At 43.1% G+C, this 15797-nt stretch overlaps 1 protein-coding gene across 3 annotated transcripts in view; it reads left to right on the plus strand.

Moving 5' to 3' along the window:
• Nucleotides 1-9284, plus strand: part of ITGAM (integrin subunit alpha M) — a 48353-nt gene extending 39069 nt beyond the window's left edge. For 2 of the 3 annotated variants that reach the window (XM_064294835.1, XM_064294837.1), the window contains 8 exons: nucleotides 583-666; nucleotides 981-1056; nucleotides 1561-1668; nucleotides 1869-1952; nucleotides 2094-2207; nucleotides 2294-2395; nucleotides 2619-2729; nucleotides 3251-9284. In XM_064294835.1, the coding sequence (XP_064150905.1) occupies nucleotides 583-666; nucleotides 981-1056; nucleotides 1561-1668; nucleotides 1869-1952; nucleotides 2094-2207; nucleotides 2294-2395; nucleotides 2619-2729; nucleotides 3251-3322 (751 nt within the window). In that variant the 3' untranslated portion in view covers nucleotides 3323-9284. The remainder of the gene's footprint in view (nucleotides 1-582; nucleotides 667-980; nucleotides 1057-1560; nucleotides 1669-1868; nucleotides 1953-2093; nucleotides 2208-2293; nucleotides 2396-2618; nucleotides 2730-3250) is intronic. The other variant, XM_064294836.1, reaches the window with a different exon arrangement.
• Nucleotides 9285-15797: the final 6513 nt, after the last annotated feature.

The following is a 15797-nucleotide window of genomic DNA, read 5'->3' on the forward strand; positions in this document are numbered from 1 at the left end:
TGTAGAGTATTCTTTGGAGCTTGGTGTTCAGAGAAAACTTCTGAAGATTTAGACTGTGAGTTAGCCAAGCAAAGGCATGAACTGATGGTGGGCATGAAGTAGAAAGAAGGAGGCAAGTACCAGGCAGAGTCCTGAGACTGCAAAGATCAAGGTGCGTTTAAGGAATGGAAGCTCAGTATGGGTCTAAACACCTCATGCAGGATTTAGGGAGTTGGTGGTTAGATATGGGCTGGAGAGATGGGCTGCAGCCATGTCATAAAATGACTGATAGGTGATGTTAGGGAATTTACGGTTTAACTTATGGGAATGTCATGATTGGATTTGTATGCTAGAAAGGTCACTTCCCAGGATTGGGAGCAGTTTTGAATTGGGGAACCAGTTAGGAGAAGGTTTCTGCAGACATCCATATCAGTGGGGATGGGTCTGGGCTAGGTAGGGGGAAGGAGTTAGAGAATAATGATGTTAGAATGCAGGGATGACAGGAATTGGTGATCTATTGGAGGTGGACGGTGAGGAACAGGAGGAAGGAAAGGTTGAGTCTCAGTTCTGAAGAGCTGATTAGAGCTTTCTCTTTCCCTTCAGTGAGAACAACATGCCCAAGACCAACAAAAGCGAATTCCAGCTGGAACTGCCTGTGAAATACGCTGTCTACATGGTGGTCACCAGGTGCTGCCTTAGCTCAGCATTCACCACTGAGCTGGACATGGGCAATTATGTATTTGTGTAATGTGTCTAAGGACGTATGTGCACCTGTGTGACTGTGTATGTGTTTATATATTTGTGTGTGTGTATGAATGGCCCAAACTGGCCCACACTGTGTCCAACATTCATTGTCCCTTCACATCATCTTACCTGCATCCGTCAGGGTCACATTACCCACGTGCCTCTTCACCCCTTTACACTCTTAGCCCCAGATGCCTTCCCAGAACAGCCCTGATGCTGTGTTGTCTCCTGCCCCTACCCCTTCTTTATCCCATCAGCCTTGAGCACTCTACCAAATATCTCAACTTCACAGCGTCAGAGAAGACCAGCCTGATTATGGAGCATCAATATCAGGTGGGGAGCTGGGGAAGTCTGGGTTCTGAGAAGGAGGCTGGGGAGGAAAATCAATGTGATAGGAATGCAGAAATAATGATGGGAACCATGTATAAAGTGCCTACTATGTGCTAAGCACAGTTCTAAGCTCCTTCTCACTCTCTACACACACAAGCATGCACATATGTATATGTACACACACACGTAAATAATTAACTCATTTTATCTTCATAAGATAACTAACTAAGCACTGTCATCATTCCCAGTTTACAGATGAAGGAACTGGGGCTCAGAGATGTTAAAAAAACATGTCCAAGGTCACTCAAGAGCCTTTCTGGCTCTCTAGTGTTTAGCTACTACACTCTACTGCCTCCCAGAAAACATCCAGGGGGCAGGACTCCTGGGGAAATGAGGCCTTATTCAGGTGTACTGGGCTGTAGGAGGTGGGAAGCTGATCTCAGGATCTGGCAGGAGGAGACAGACCCAGAAACCTGACTCCCTTTCTGCCCTCCACACCCAATGCAGTTCAATAACCTGGGGCAGAGGAGCCCCTCCATCAGTGTGGTCTTCTTGGTCCCTGTCCTGCTGAACAAGGTGACAGTGTTAGACAACGTCCAGGTCAACTTCTCCCAGGTAAGTCTAGCTGGGCTTGAGGGGGTGGCCCCAACTCCTCCCTCCATGGCCCTGGTCTTTCCTAAAATCTCTTTCCCCCTCTAGATTTTGGAGCCACCCAGTCTGGTCCTCACCTAGACCCAGGCAGTCTCATCTCTCCTTTATGATGGTCCCAGGAGCCCTCATTGCTGTCTCTTCTCACAGTGTCTCTCTTTCCTCAGAACATCTACAATTCATGCTACACTGAAGAAAGGCTTCCTCCTCACACTGATTTCCTGGCTGAGATTAAGAAGACCTCAGTGCTGGTGAGTGGGACTCGTGGGCCCTCAGCTCCATCCCCTCGCTAGAACCCAACATGGCCTCCTCATTTAGTGGGCTGAATCCACGGTGATGTTTTCCACATTCCAGCTTTCTTAGTCATCTCCCTTCTCTCCAACCCTTGCCAGAACTGCTCTATTGCAGTCTGCAGGAGAATCCAGTGTGACATTCCTTCCTTCAGCACCCAGGAAGAATTCACTGTCACCCTCAAAGGCAATCTCTCATTTGACTGGTATATCAAGGTATGTGGGGTCCTGAGGTTCAGCCAAATGCAGATGTGATACTTCAGGGCCCACGGGTTCAGCTCCCACACTGCTCTCTTCCACAGACTGCGAATAACTACCTCCTGGTTGTGAGCACAGCGGAGATCTTGTTTAACAATTCTGTGTTTGCCCTGCTTCCAGGACAGCAGGCATTTGTGAGGGCCCAGGTATTTGTCTGGGGGCCCAGAGGGAGTGTTGGAGGGAGGAGGAAAGCTGGGCTACTGGAGCTCTTTGGATAAAGAGAGTTAGAGAGAGAAAGGGAAGAGAGGGAAAAGGAAGAGTGAGGGGTGGGTTGGGAGCATAGCGGGGGTGGGGAGGTGGGGGTGGTTCAGGGAGTGCTAAAGGTGTGATTGAGGACATTTCCAGAAATCCAGAGTCTCTTTCCCCCAGACAGAGACCAAAGTGGAGCAGTATGAAATTCACGACCCTGTACCACTCATCGTGGGCAGTTCCGTGGGGGGGCTGTTGCTTCTGGCCCTCATCACCGTGGGACTGTACAAGGTATTTCCTTGTTGTCTCTCTTCTCGCCTACTCCCCCCTCCTTGCTCCTTCTCCACCCCTCAGCTCTAAAAGCAGGAACTCAGCAGCTCCATTACTTGGCTTGACTCCCACCATGGAATATAGCTGTGTGACCTTGGGCAACTCACAGAGTCTCTCTATCCCTCAGTTTCTTCAGCTATAAAACGGGAATAAACACCCACCTCCTGGGATTGTGGAAGTAATTGGGTTAATACATGTAGAGCAGTTATAATGGCCCCTGGCACAGTGAGACCACTATAAAAGGAACAGTGATTATTATTGTTGTTATACTGTAATATTGTGTTTCTCCCCCCGGCCCCAATATCCATGCTATTTTCCTCCCTGCCCCTTTTTTTCTAGGTCCCATCTAGAATGCACCACATCATTCTTTGCCTCTTGGTCCCTCTGGCTCTCTTCCTGGATCGCATAATTTGCACTCCCTCCCTGGGCTTCTTTGACTTCAATTCCTCTGTCCATAAAACACCTCCTCTCTGTCCCCACAGCTTGGTTTCTTCAAACGGCAGTACAAGGACATGATGAGTGAAACTGCTCCCCAAGCAGACGTACCCCAGTAATGACTCCTTCCCTACTGAACGGCTTCTTCTGGAAGGAGCAGATCTTTGGTCAGACCAACATGCAGGCCCCTATGCTGCTGGGCAGACATATCCATTAGGAGACTGGGGTTGTGACATCTAACCCAGAAAAGACCTGCTTGGGTTTCCATTCATGTGTATGTGTGTATGTGTGCAGGTGTGTGTGAGGGCATGTGACTCAGATGTCTTTAGAACATCTGAATCACAGAATAGTCTCTCTGGCTGAGGAGAATTGCTGGGGCTTCCTTGTGTATGTGGGCAAAGATGGTGTCAGACCTTCTAGGATGGAGGTGATGGCAGCTCTTATGGGTGAAAATAAAGGGAGACCCTCTCCTAAGTGAGAACTTCCGTCATGGAGAAGTGTGCAGTCTTGCAGGAGCCTGTGCTGCTGGGACTGAGCTGCTGTGGAGAAGTCGCTGGTGGAGCCAGGTGCTGGTCAGCCAGCACCAGCCTGTCCCAACCATCCCACACTCCAGCTGAGGGGCTCGACAATTATGTCAAATGAGGAATGATAAACCTCCCTTTATGTTTTCATTCATTTGTTATTTTAATGTTACTTCTATATTTTTGTATTGATAAAGCTGTCCACGTACAAAATCAAAAGACATGCAAGAGCGTGCGGTGAAAATCCTCTCCCCCACCCTCATCATTCAAGTTCTCTCCTTAAGGGCAGCTGATGTTATGTATTTTGGGGTCTCCTTCAGAAAGATTTTAGGCCTATGCAACATACATACACACAGCTGCATGGATATACCCACGGGTGAGCTTTTTCTCACAAATGGTAGCGTTATTTATTTATGCTGCTCTGCACTTCGCTTTTTCATGAGTATAACTCAGACATTGCTTGATATCAAGCCATAAATTGCCTTTTCATTCTTTTATACACCTGCAGAACATTTCCTTGTGTGGGTGTATCATAATGTATTTAATCAGTTTCTTTTTGATATATTATTTCCAATCTCTTGCTATTACAATAATGTTGAATTAATAAATCGAATATATGTGATTTTTGTATATGTGTAAGAACTATTTATAGGATATATTCCTAGAACTTTGGGTTCCTCCAGATTCAAACCCTGAGACAAGAATTTTGGCGAAAGGAGTTTTTTTAAGAGGTGGCTCCAGGAAATGCCAATAAAGAAGGGGGAGAAAGGAAGGTAGCCAATAAAGGGTGTGTTATCAACATAGTCACCACTGTGGGGCTCCACAGGTTAAATCCTACTGGAGAGCTCTGGGAACAGTGTAGAACATGCATCTCAGTGTTATCCCACTGGGTACAAGGAGCTGAGGTATTTATACACCAATTATACATAGTTATAGAATGAGGGCTGCTCTGAGGACATTAATTTCCTGGACTGCCTTGGGTATGGACAGAGCATGTTCTGGTGGCCAGAGAAGGAGATACAGGTGCTGCCAGTTGGAAGTCTGACAGGTGAGCACAGCCCCTGGCAAGGACCGTGGGGATATGGAGGGGCACCAATAACATGAGCTACAAAAGGGTATGTGCATGTAAAGTTTTGATAGCTGTGGCGGGGTAGTCCTCATCTTTAGATGGAGTCTGCTAACCAAAAGGTCAGCAGTTCCAATCTGCCAGCTACTCTGAGGGAGAAAGATGTGGCAGTCTGCTTCCATAAAGATTTACAGCCTTGTAAACCCTATGGGTTGCTATGAGTCAGAACTGACTTAATAGCATTGAGTTTTGGTTTACCAATGCATGTGGGTGCTTGTCTCTCATACCAGTGGCAATGCATCCTAATTCTCACACCAGTTCTGCTAAGTGACCGACTTTTTAAATTGTTATCTGAATTTCATATATAAGGAAACTGAGGCCGTACCAATAGGTCATACCAATTACCTGAGGTCATATAGATAAGAAGGGGCTGGAGCTGGGATTCCAACCTGTCTCTGTCTGGTTCCAGAGCTTTTCTTCTACTGTCCTGGTAGTGCTAGAGGAATGGCAGCAGGTCCGAGGGAGGTGTGGGGACAGAGTGACTCTTACTTAGCTGTTATAATATTAGGGTGAACCATATGAAATTGCCGACTTGCTACAATTTTTTGGAAAAAAATTTTTAAAATGTCAATTTCATAGGGTTCATCCAAACACAAAAAAACCATGGCTTAGATGGCCTATTCCAAAAATGATAGAAGGAAAAAGGGAGGGTTTAATCCTGCTTGGGAGGAAAGGCTCCCTAGGGGCGGCTACTCTTGACCCAAGTAGGGGCAGAGTTTTCCAGGCAGAGGGTAACACAGGGTGAGGCCGGAAGGAGGGCGGGAGCTTGGACATATGTGCTTTGTAAGCCAGAGTAAGGAGTTTCGTTTTTATTCAGCATTTCGTAAGATACCATTGAGGGGTGTCTAATGAGACAGTAGCCATTTGCATCCTTGGGGTTGCCACACACATGATGACCTTTACAGAGTTCTACACAATTTCCTGACTTAAAAATAAAATTTTTTTTGTTTTTTTTTTTGTTTTATATATATATTTAATTGTACATTAGATGAAAGTTTACAGAACAAACTAGCTTCTCATTGAACAGTACACATATTGTTTTGTGACACTGGTTACCCACCCCATGACATGTCAACATTCTCCCCTTCCTGACCTTGGGTTCCCTATTACCAGCTTTCCTGTCTTCTCCTGCCTTCTAGTCCTTGCCCCAGGCTGGTGAGCCCCTTTAGTCTCATTTTGTTTTATGGGCCTGTCACATCTTTGGCTGAGGGTGAACCTCAGAAGTGACTTCATTACTGAGCTAAAAAGGGTGTCTGGAGGCCATACTCTTGGGGTTTCTCTAGTCTCTGTCAGACCTGTAAGTCTGGTCTTTTTTTTTTTTTTTAATTTTTATTAAGCTTCAAGTGAACATTTACCATTCCAATCAGTCTGTCACATGTAGGCTTACATACATCTTACTCCCTTCTCCCACTTGCTCTCCCCCTATTGAGTCAGCCCTTTCAGTCTCTCGTTTCGTGCCAATTTTGCCATCTTCCCTCTCTCTCTATCTTCCCATCCCCCCTTCAGTCAAGAGTTGCCTACACACTCTCCAGTGTCCACCTGATTTAATTAGCTCACTCTTCATCAGCATCTCTCTCCCCGCCACTGACCAGTCCTTTTCATGCCTGATGAGTTGTCTTCGGGGATGGTTCCTGTCCTGTGCCATCAGAAGTTCTGGGGAGCATTGTCTCTGGGATTCCTCTAGTCGCAGTCATACCATTAGGTATGGTCTTTTTATGAGAATTTGGGGTCTGTATCCCATTGGTCTCCTGCTCCCTCAGGAGTTGTCTACTGTGCTCCCTGACAGGGCAGACATCGATTGTGGCCGGGTACCAACTAGTTCTTCTGGTCTCAGGGTAATGTAGGTCTCTGGTTCATGTGGCCCTTTCTGTCTCTTGAGTTCTTAGTTGTCGTGTGACCTTGGTGTTCTTCCTTTGCCTTTGTTCCAGGTGGGTTGAGACCAATTGATGTATCTTAGATGGCCGCTTGTTGGCATTTAGGACCCCAGGTGCCACAATTCAAAGTGGGATGCAGAATGTTTTCATAATAGAATTATTTTGCCCATTGACTTAGAAGTCCTCTCAAACCAAGTTCCCCAGACCCCAGCCCCTACTCCGCTGACCTTTGAAGCTTTCATTTTATCCCGGAAACCTCTTTGCTTTTAGTCCAGTCCAATTAGGCTGACCTTCCTTGTATTGAGTGTTGTCTTTCCCTTCACCCAAAGCAGTTCTTATCTACTGATTGATCAATAAAAAGCCCTCTCCCTCCCTCCCTCCTTCCCCCCTTTGTAACCACAAAGGTATGTGTTCTTCTCCGTTTTTTCTATTTCTCAAGATCTTATAATAGTGGTCTTATACAATATTTGTCCTTTTGTCTCTGACTCATTTCGCTCAGCATAATGCCTTCCAGATTCCTCCATGTTATGAAATGTTTCAGAGATTCGTCACTGTTCTTTACCAATGCGTAGTATTCCATTGTGTGAATACACCACAATTTATTTACCCATTCATCCGTTGACAAACATCTTGGTTGCTTCCAGCTTTTTGCTATTGTAAACAGCGCTACAATAAACATGGGTGTGCATATATCTGTTTGTGTGAAGGCTCTTGTATCTCTAGGGTATATTCCGAGGAGTGGGATTTCTGGGTTGTATGGTAGTTCAAAAATAAATTTTTTTTAAATCAATTTCATTGAAGTTTAATTTATTCAATACGTACCTATTTTACCAAAATGTACCCATTTTAAATGTACATTTTGATGGGTCTTGATAAATTTAGGCACCCAAGTAACCGCAACCAATGAAGATATAGAGCTTTTCTGTCACTCTAAAAGTTTCCCTGGGCTTCATTCCAGTGAATCCCCATTGCCCCTCATCCCCATCTCCAGGGAACCACTGATGTTTTCTAGAGTTTTATATGCATATAAAACATTTCTTCTTCCTTAACTTGAAAGATAAATGTCCTCAGTATCTCCAGAAGTTCTTAGTTGAGCTAGGAAGGGAGATGGCCTTTGTACCCACAGTCACCTGCCTTGTGGGCTCAGAGTCCACACCTGTATCCTTGAATTGGAAGCTTGTATTGAATTCAGACAAACAGGACTTTTATGACGGATTAGAGAAGTAAATCATTTCAAGTAACAAATTGCCCTAGCATAGCCACAGAGTTACTAATAAACAGGGCTTTAAATCTCTGATGACAAACACTAAACCCAGGAATGTCTAGCCTGGTTTTCATGTTCTGGGTTTCCTCACTTCAGAAAAACAGGGTCTTTATCCCTTCAATGGAAACCCTGGTGGCGTAGTGGTTAAGTGCTATGGCTGCTAACCAAAGGGTCAGCAGTTCAAATCCGCCTGGCGCTCCTTGGAAACTTTATGGAGCAGTTCTACTCTGTCCTATAGGGTCGCTATGAGTCGGAATCGACTCGACGGCACTGGGTTTCGTTTTTGGTTTTATCCCTTCAATAACCATCCTCCTTTTTCTTACTTGGAAACCCTGGTGGTGTACTGGTTTAGTGCTATGGCTGCTAACCAAAACTTCGGCAGTTCGAATTCACCAGCCGCTCTTTGGAAACTCTCTGGGGAAGTTCTACTCTATCCTATAGGGTTGCTATGAGTCAGAATCGACTTGATGGAAACAAGTTGTTTTTTCTTACTTAATAATAGAATTTTTATCTGGGCCACTGTGGTAGATTGTTACAATAATGAACCCCAATGAATTGTGCCTCCCTGTGTCCTGTCCCTTTGCAATGTGACATTGCTGCTCCTCTTATCTGGTGGTGGAACCCATTTCTCCACACCTTTGAATCTGGGCTGGTCTTGTGACTTTGACCAACAGAATGTGGCAGAAGTGATGTTGTATGAGTTTTGGAGCTTAGACCTTAAAATGCATTGCAGCTTCTGCTCTTGCTCTCCTGGAACCCTGAGACCACCACGTGGTGATCCATCTAGCCTAGTGAAGAATGGGTGACCATGTGGAGGAGACAACTGAGACACCCAGCCGACAGCCAGCACAACTGCCTGACACATGCTCAAGGCTATCGTGGATCTCCCAGCCTGGTCAAGCCATTCGATTACTGCAGCGCAGCCACAGACAAGTCCAGCAGAGCCGACCAAATTGTCACCTCACACAACTGTGAGAAATAATAAATTGTTGATGCTTCAATCCACTGTATTTTGAAGTGATTTGTTATCAGCAATAAATAACTAATATAGCTACCCAGATAAACATTACATTTCCCAGTCTTCTTTGCAGCTAGGAATGGCCACATGACTAGATTCTGGCCAATAGGATGTGAATAGAAGTGAGTGAGCAAGTTTAGAGTCAGGTCCTTTGAGAGAAGGGCCCTCCTTTTCCCCTCACCCCCTTCCCACTGGCTGGAGCACGAACATGGCGGTGTGCCATTTTGCACCTCAGACAAGGGTAACACCTAAGAATGCCAGAGTGAGGCAGAAAGACCCTGAGTCCTGATTCTGTAGAATTGCCATGTTAGCACATTTTCATGCTGATATAGGAGAATGAAATGAACACCTATCTTGTTTAAGACATTGTTATTCTGAACCTGCATTACAGCAGCTGCCCATGTGTTGTAATTAATGCCACTACATTCTGGGACCTTCCCAAAGGCCCTATTTTCCTACTTGGCCCAAGAAATTGAACTCATAGTAAAGCCTGAAGATTTCTTTCTTTCCTTTTTTTTTTTTTTTAACACAAAATATCTTTTATTCTGAATTATACAAAATTAAAATACCAAACAAGCAGTGCTTAAAAGATCCAATGCCATTATATTTTAAAATTACCTTTGCATAATAGTTTTCTGCGAAACTGAGTTAGCTTAAATTTGTCAGTATAATGTCATTTGTTTTACATTTACTGACTATACTTATCAAGTTGTAAGAACAATTACAACCACATTCATACTTGACTGAATTTTGACGGCTGAGAACGCCTAAACACTGGAGAACACCCGATTAACATATCAGTATAGCTTTCGTTCACCAAAGAAAATATTTTATTCAAGTTCCCCAAACAAACTTGAGTTGTGTTTGGTTTGTAGCAAAGAAAAAGGCCAAGTTAGCACGCGGAAATAAATAGTTTTCTTCTGGTGGAAGCTGAAATCAATGTACACATTTTAATCAAATATCTCCTCACATGGCATGTTTTCAAATTTTTAAGCATCTACCAGGCTCATCCTTTCACTGTTTTTTTTTTTTTTTTTCCCCCTTTTCTTTCTCTTGCTTTGCCTTCAGCTTTTTTCTTTGCCTGCGGTTCATCCATAATGGGTACTGTCTGTGCTGGTCTAGAAAACTCTTTTTGTTTCTCTTAATGTCGGTCTCCATTTTCATGTCATCTTTTTCATCATTCACCTCACATTGCTTTTCTCTTGGCAATGCTTGGGTACCACAACAGTTGCTATCTCTTGAACATCTTCCATTAAAAACATCATCATCTACTTTAAGAATATTTTTAAATCCGTTGAGCACCTTGTGGACATTCTTTTTCTCTTTTCAGCAGGCGTCTTCCTTTTCCACTTACTCCGTAACCTTGTAGCTATGTTTTAACTGGGAAGACTCACAAGCTCACATACAGCAGGGAGATCACACCAACCAGAAGTCTTCGCACTTCTGCTTTCCAGGCAGGCCCCGCTTTTCAAGCCTGAAGCTTTCTTGATGCCGCTTGTTGTTAGGCACCCTCCAGTTGGCTCTACTGCATAACGACCCTATGTACAACAGAATGAAACACTGCCTGGTCCTGTGCTGTCTTCACAATTGTTGCTATGTTTGAACCCATTGTTGTAGCCACTGTGTCAATCCATCTCATTGAGCGTCTTCCTCTTTTTTGCTGACCTTCTCCTTTACCAAGCATGATATCCTTCTCCAGCTTCTGGTCCCTCTTGACAACATGTCCAAAGTACGTGAGATGATGTCTCGCCACCCTTGCTCCTAAGGAGCATTCTGGGTGTAATTCTTCCAGGACAGATTTGTTTGTTCTTCTGGCAGTCTGTGGTATATTCAGTTTTCTTCGCCAAAACCATAATTCAAAGGCATCAATTCTTCTTCAGTCTTCCTTGTTCATATTGAAACATTGAGTACTAAGCCTAATTTTAAGTTTATATGCTTTTGCTTCCTATAGTTATATGTTACAGAGAGGCTATAACTTCAGGTCTGTTAATGAATGTTTATTTTTGCTACTTTGATGAGTTGTAATAATAATGGGTATGTGTGACTACAGAAAGTTGTGTTATGTGAATTTATGAACCTTACTAGTCTACTAAAAAAGCTGATGTGGGACATCTAGTTCATACTTACCCACTCCTTTAGTGTTCTCTGTGAAATTGAACTAGATTAGTTTCTTAAAAGCTATACTATACTATATGTTAGTGGTTGAGACCATACTTAGGAGAAACAGCTTCAGAGAAATACTGCTGTGTACATGCTTGTGTTTCTTAAGGAAAAAGGGTAGCTTTTCTTAAAGCAATGAGTTTTGTGTGTTTCTTTGTTTTATCTCCAGATACCTTTGAACTCTTCAAATTTATTGAGGACCTTTAAGAGTTTGTGTGTACATTGGGGCAGGAGGGATAACTATCGACATTAACCATATCAGAAATTGAAATTGAAATATGTTTAATTAAAATGCTCACCTATTGAATCATTTGAAGGTAGCACCATGAATGCTTTTACATTTTAATAACGCCTTAATGATATTCTGAAATTAGTTCTGACCTCATAGACTCCCTGAGATTGGTCCTAAAATAAAGTGCCAGTTTGTTTCGGAATATCAAAGAGCATAATCAAGGATAAAACGTGGAAATAAATTGTATTTGTTTGGGTTTATAATATTGGTCAGAAAACCTATGATATGTGTTAAAAATATTAGCCAAGTTTGCTCAATTTTGATGATCTTTTTCCTTGGATTACTGTTTGTTGTCTTCATCTACAATATGAAAAGTTTCTTTTTTTCCTGTGTAATCTGCCTAGATAGCGAAAGATTGTGTCTTACCAGAATAATTTTCTATGCTTTATGTTAACTTTATTATGCTCTCAATTATTATTTAAAAAAAAAAAGTCTTCACCTATGGAATAATTAAGATTATTTACAACTATGGTCCATTCTATACTTACTTTTACATGTCTTATTGTGATTTTCAAATGGAGCCAAGTACAGTTTCTTTTTTTGAACATTTTATTGTGCTTTAGGTAAAAGTTTACATAGTAAATTAGTTTCCCATCCAATAGTTCATACACAAATTTTTCCCTGACATTGATTGCAATCTCTGCAATGTGTCAGCAATTTCCCCATCCCATTTCTATCCTCCTCCCCATTTTCATTCTTCAGGTTTCCCTGGTCCTTCCTGCCTTCTCATCCCTGCTTTTGGACATTGTTGCCCTTTTGGTCTGTTATAGTTGATTTTCCTATGGAGCATGTTTCTCACGGGTGTCATTATTATTATTTTATACCCATTGCTGTAGAGACAATTTTGACTCATAGCAACCCTATGGGTCAGAGTAGAACTGCCCCACAGGGTTTCCAAGGAGTGCCTGGTGGATTTGAACTGCTGACCTTTTGGTTAGCAGCCGTAGCACTTAACCACTATGCCACCAGTGTTTCCTAATTTTTTATACGCCCCACGTGTCTGTCAGTTTGTTGTCCTGTAGGGGCTTGTGTGTTGCTGTGATGCTGGAAGCTATGCCACTGGTATTCAGATACCAGCAGGGTCACCCATGGAGGACAGGTTTCAGCTGAGATTCCAGACTAAGACAGACTAGGAAGAAGGACCCAGCAGTCTACTTCTGAAAAGCATTAGCCAGTGAAAACCTTATGAATAGCAGCAGAACATTGTCTGATATAGTGCTGGAAGACGAGCCCCCCAGGTTGGAAGGCACTCAAAAGATGACTGGGGAAGAGCTGCCTCCTCAAAGTACAGTTGACCTTAACGATGTGGATGGAGTCAAGCTTTTGGGATTTTCATTTGCTGATGGGGCACGACTCAAAATGAGAAGAAAGAGCTGCAAACATCCATTAATAATTGGAACCTGGAATGTATGAAGTATGAATCTAGGAAAATTGGAAATCGTCAAAAATGAAATGGAACGCATAAACATTGATATCCTAGGCATTAGTGAACTGAAATGGATTGGTATTGGCCATTTTGAATTGGTCAATCATATAGTCTACTACCCTGGGAATGACAACTCAAAGAGGAATGGTGTTGCATTCATCGTCAAAAAGAATGTTTCAAGATCTATCCTGAAGTACAATGCTGTCAGTGATAGGATAATATCAATATGCCTACAAGGAAGACCAGTTAATATGACCATTATTCAAATTTACCCACCAGCCACTAGAGCCAAAGATGAAGAAATAGAAGACTTTTATCAGCTGCTGCAGTCTGAAACTGATCGAACATGCAATCAAGATGCATTGAAAATTACTGGCGATTGGAATGGGAAAGTTGGAAACAAAGAAGAAGGATCAGTAGTTGGAAAATATGGCCGTGGGGATAGAAACAATGCCGGAGATCGAATGATAGAATTTTGCAAGACCAACGACTTCTTCATTGCAAATACCTTCTTTCATCAACATAAACGGCGACTATACACATGGACCTCGCCAGATGGAACACACAGAAATCAAACTGACTACATCTGTGGAAAGAGATGATGGAAAAGCTCAATATCCTCAGTCAGAACAAGGCCAGGGGCCGACTGTGGAACAGACCATCAATTGCTCATATGCAAGTTCAAGCTGAAACTGAAGAAAATCAGAGCAAGTCCACGAGAGCCAAAATATGACCTTGAGTATATTCCACCTGAATTTAGAGACCATCTCAAAAATAGACTTGATGCATTGAACCCTGGTGACCGAAGACCAGATGAGTTGTGGAATGACATCAAGGACATCATCTATGAAGAAATCAAAAGGTCACTGAAAAGACAGGAAAGAAAGAAAAGACCAAGGTGGAAGTCAGAGGAGACTCTGAAACTTGCTCTTGAGCGTCGAGCAGCTAAAGCAAAAGGAAGAATTGATGAAGTAAAAGAACTGAGCAGAAGATTTCAAAGAGCCTCTGGAGAAGACAAAGTGAAGTATTATAATGACATGTGCAAAGAGCTGGAGAGGGAAAACCAAAAGAGAAGAACACGCTTGGCGTTTCTCAAGCTGAAAGAACTGAAGAAAAAATTCAAGCCTCGAGTTGCAATAGTGAAGGATTCCATGGGGAAAATATTAAACGACGCAGGAAGCATCAAAAGAAGATGGAAGGAATACACAGAGTCATCATACCAAAAAGAATTAGTCGATATTCAACCATTTCAAGAGGAGGCATATGATCAGGAACCGATGATACTGAAGGAAGAAGTCCAAGCTGCTCTGAAGGCATTGGCGAAAAACAAGGCTCCAGGAATTGATGGAATATCAATTGAGATGTTTCAACAAACAGAAGCAGCGCTGGAGGTGCTCACTTGTCTATGCCAAGAAATATGGAAGACAGCTTCCTGACCAACTGACTGGAAGAGATCCATACTCCCAAGAAAGGTGATCCAACGAACGTGGAAATTCTAGAACAATATCATTAATATCACACACAAGCAAAATTTTGCTGAAGATCATTCAAAACCAGCTGCAGCAGTGTATCGACAGGGAACTGCCGGAAATTCAGGCTGGTTTCAGGAGAGGACGTGGAACCAGGGATATCATCGTTGATGTCAGATGGATCCTGGCTGAAAGCAGAGAATACCAGAAGGATGTTTACCTGTGTTTTATTGACTCGGGAAAGGCATACGACTGTGTGGGTCATAACAAACTATGGATAACACTGCGAAGAATGGGAATTCCAGAACACTTAATTGTGCTCATGAGGAACCTTTACATAGATCAAGAAGCAGTTGTTCGGACAGAACAAGGGGATACTGATTGGTTAAAATCAGGAAAGGTGTGTGTCAGGGTTGTATTCTTTCACCATACCTATTTAATCTGTATGCTGAGCAAATAATATGAGAATCTGGACTATATGAAGAAGAACAGGGCATCAGGATTGGAGGAAGGCTCATTAACAACCTGCGTTATGCAGATGACACAACCTTGCTTGCTGAAAGTGAAGAGGACTTGAAGCACTTACTGATGCAGAGCAAGTCCACAGCTTTCAGTATGGATTACACCTCAACATAAAGAAAACCAAAATCCTCACAACTGGACCAATGAGCAACATCATGATAAATGGAGAAAAGATTGAAGTTGTCAAGGATTTCATTTTACTTGGATCCAGAATTCAACAGCCATGGAAGCAGCAGTCAAGAAATCAAAAGACGGATTGCATTGGGCAAATCTGCTGCAAAGGACCTCTTCAAAGTGTTGAAGAGCAAAGATGGCACCCTGGAGACTAAGGTGTGCCTGACCCAAGCCATGGTATTTTCAATCGCATCATATGCATGTGAAAGCTGGACAGCGAATAAGGAAGACTGAAGAAGAGTTGATGCCTTTGAATTGTGGTGCTGGAGAAGAATATTGAAGGTACCATGGACTGCCAAAAGAATGAACAAATCTGTCTTGGAAGGAGTACGGCCTGAATGCTCCTTGGAGGCAAGGAGGGCAAGACTGCGTCTTACATACTTTAGACATGTTGTCAGGAGGGACCAGTGCCTGGAGAAGGACATCATGCTTGGCAGAGTACAGGGTCAGCGAAAAAAAGGAAGGCCCGCGATGAGGTGGATTGACACAGTGGCTGCAACAATGAGCTGAAGCATAACAATGATTGTAAGGATGGCACAGGACGGGGCAGTGTTTTGTTCTGTTGTGCATAGGGTCGCTATGAGTTGGAACCAACTCGACAGCACGTAACAACAACATGTATTATTTCACTGAAAGGTGATCTCCCGGAGTGGCTTGTGTTCCATGTTTGAAGGGTGTCCTATGGCTATAGCCTTGGTAGTTCCTTTGGGCTCTATCAGACCAGTAAGCTTTGTCTTTTTTATGGATT

This window comes from Loxodonta africana, chromosome 12 (genome assembly GCF_030014295.1).
Source record: "Loxodonta africana isolate mLoxAfr1 chromosome 12, mLoxAfr1.hap2, whole genome shotgun sequence".
In the NCBI taxonomy this organism is placed as follows: Eukaryota; Metazoa; Chordata; class Mammalia; order Proboscidea; family Elephantidae; genus Loxodonta; species Loxodonta africana.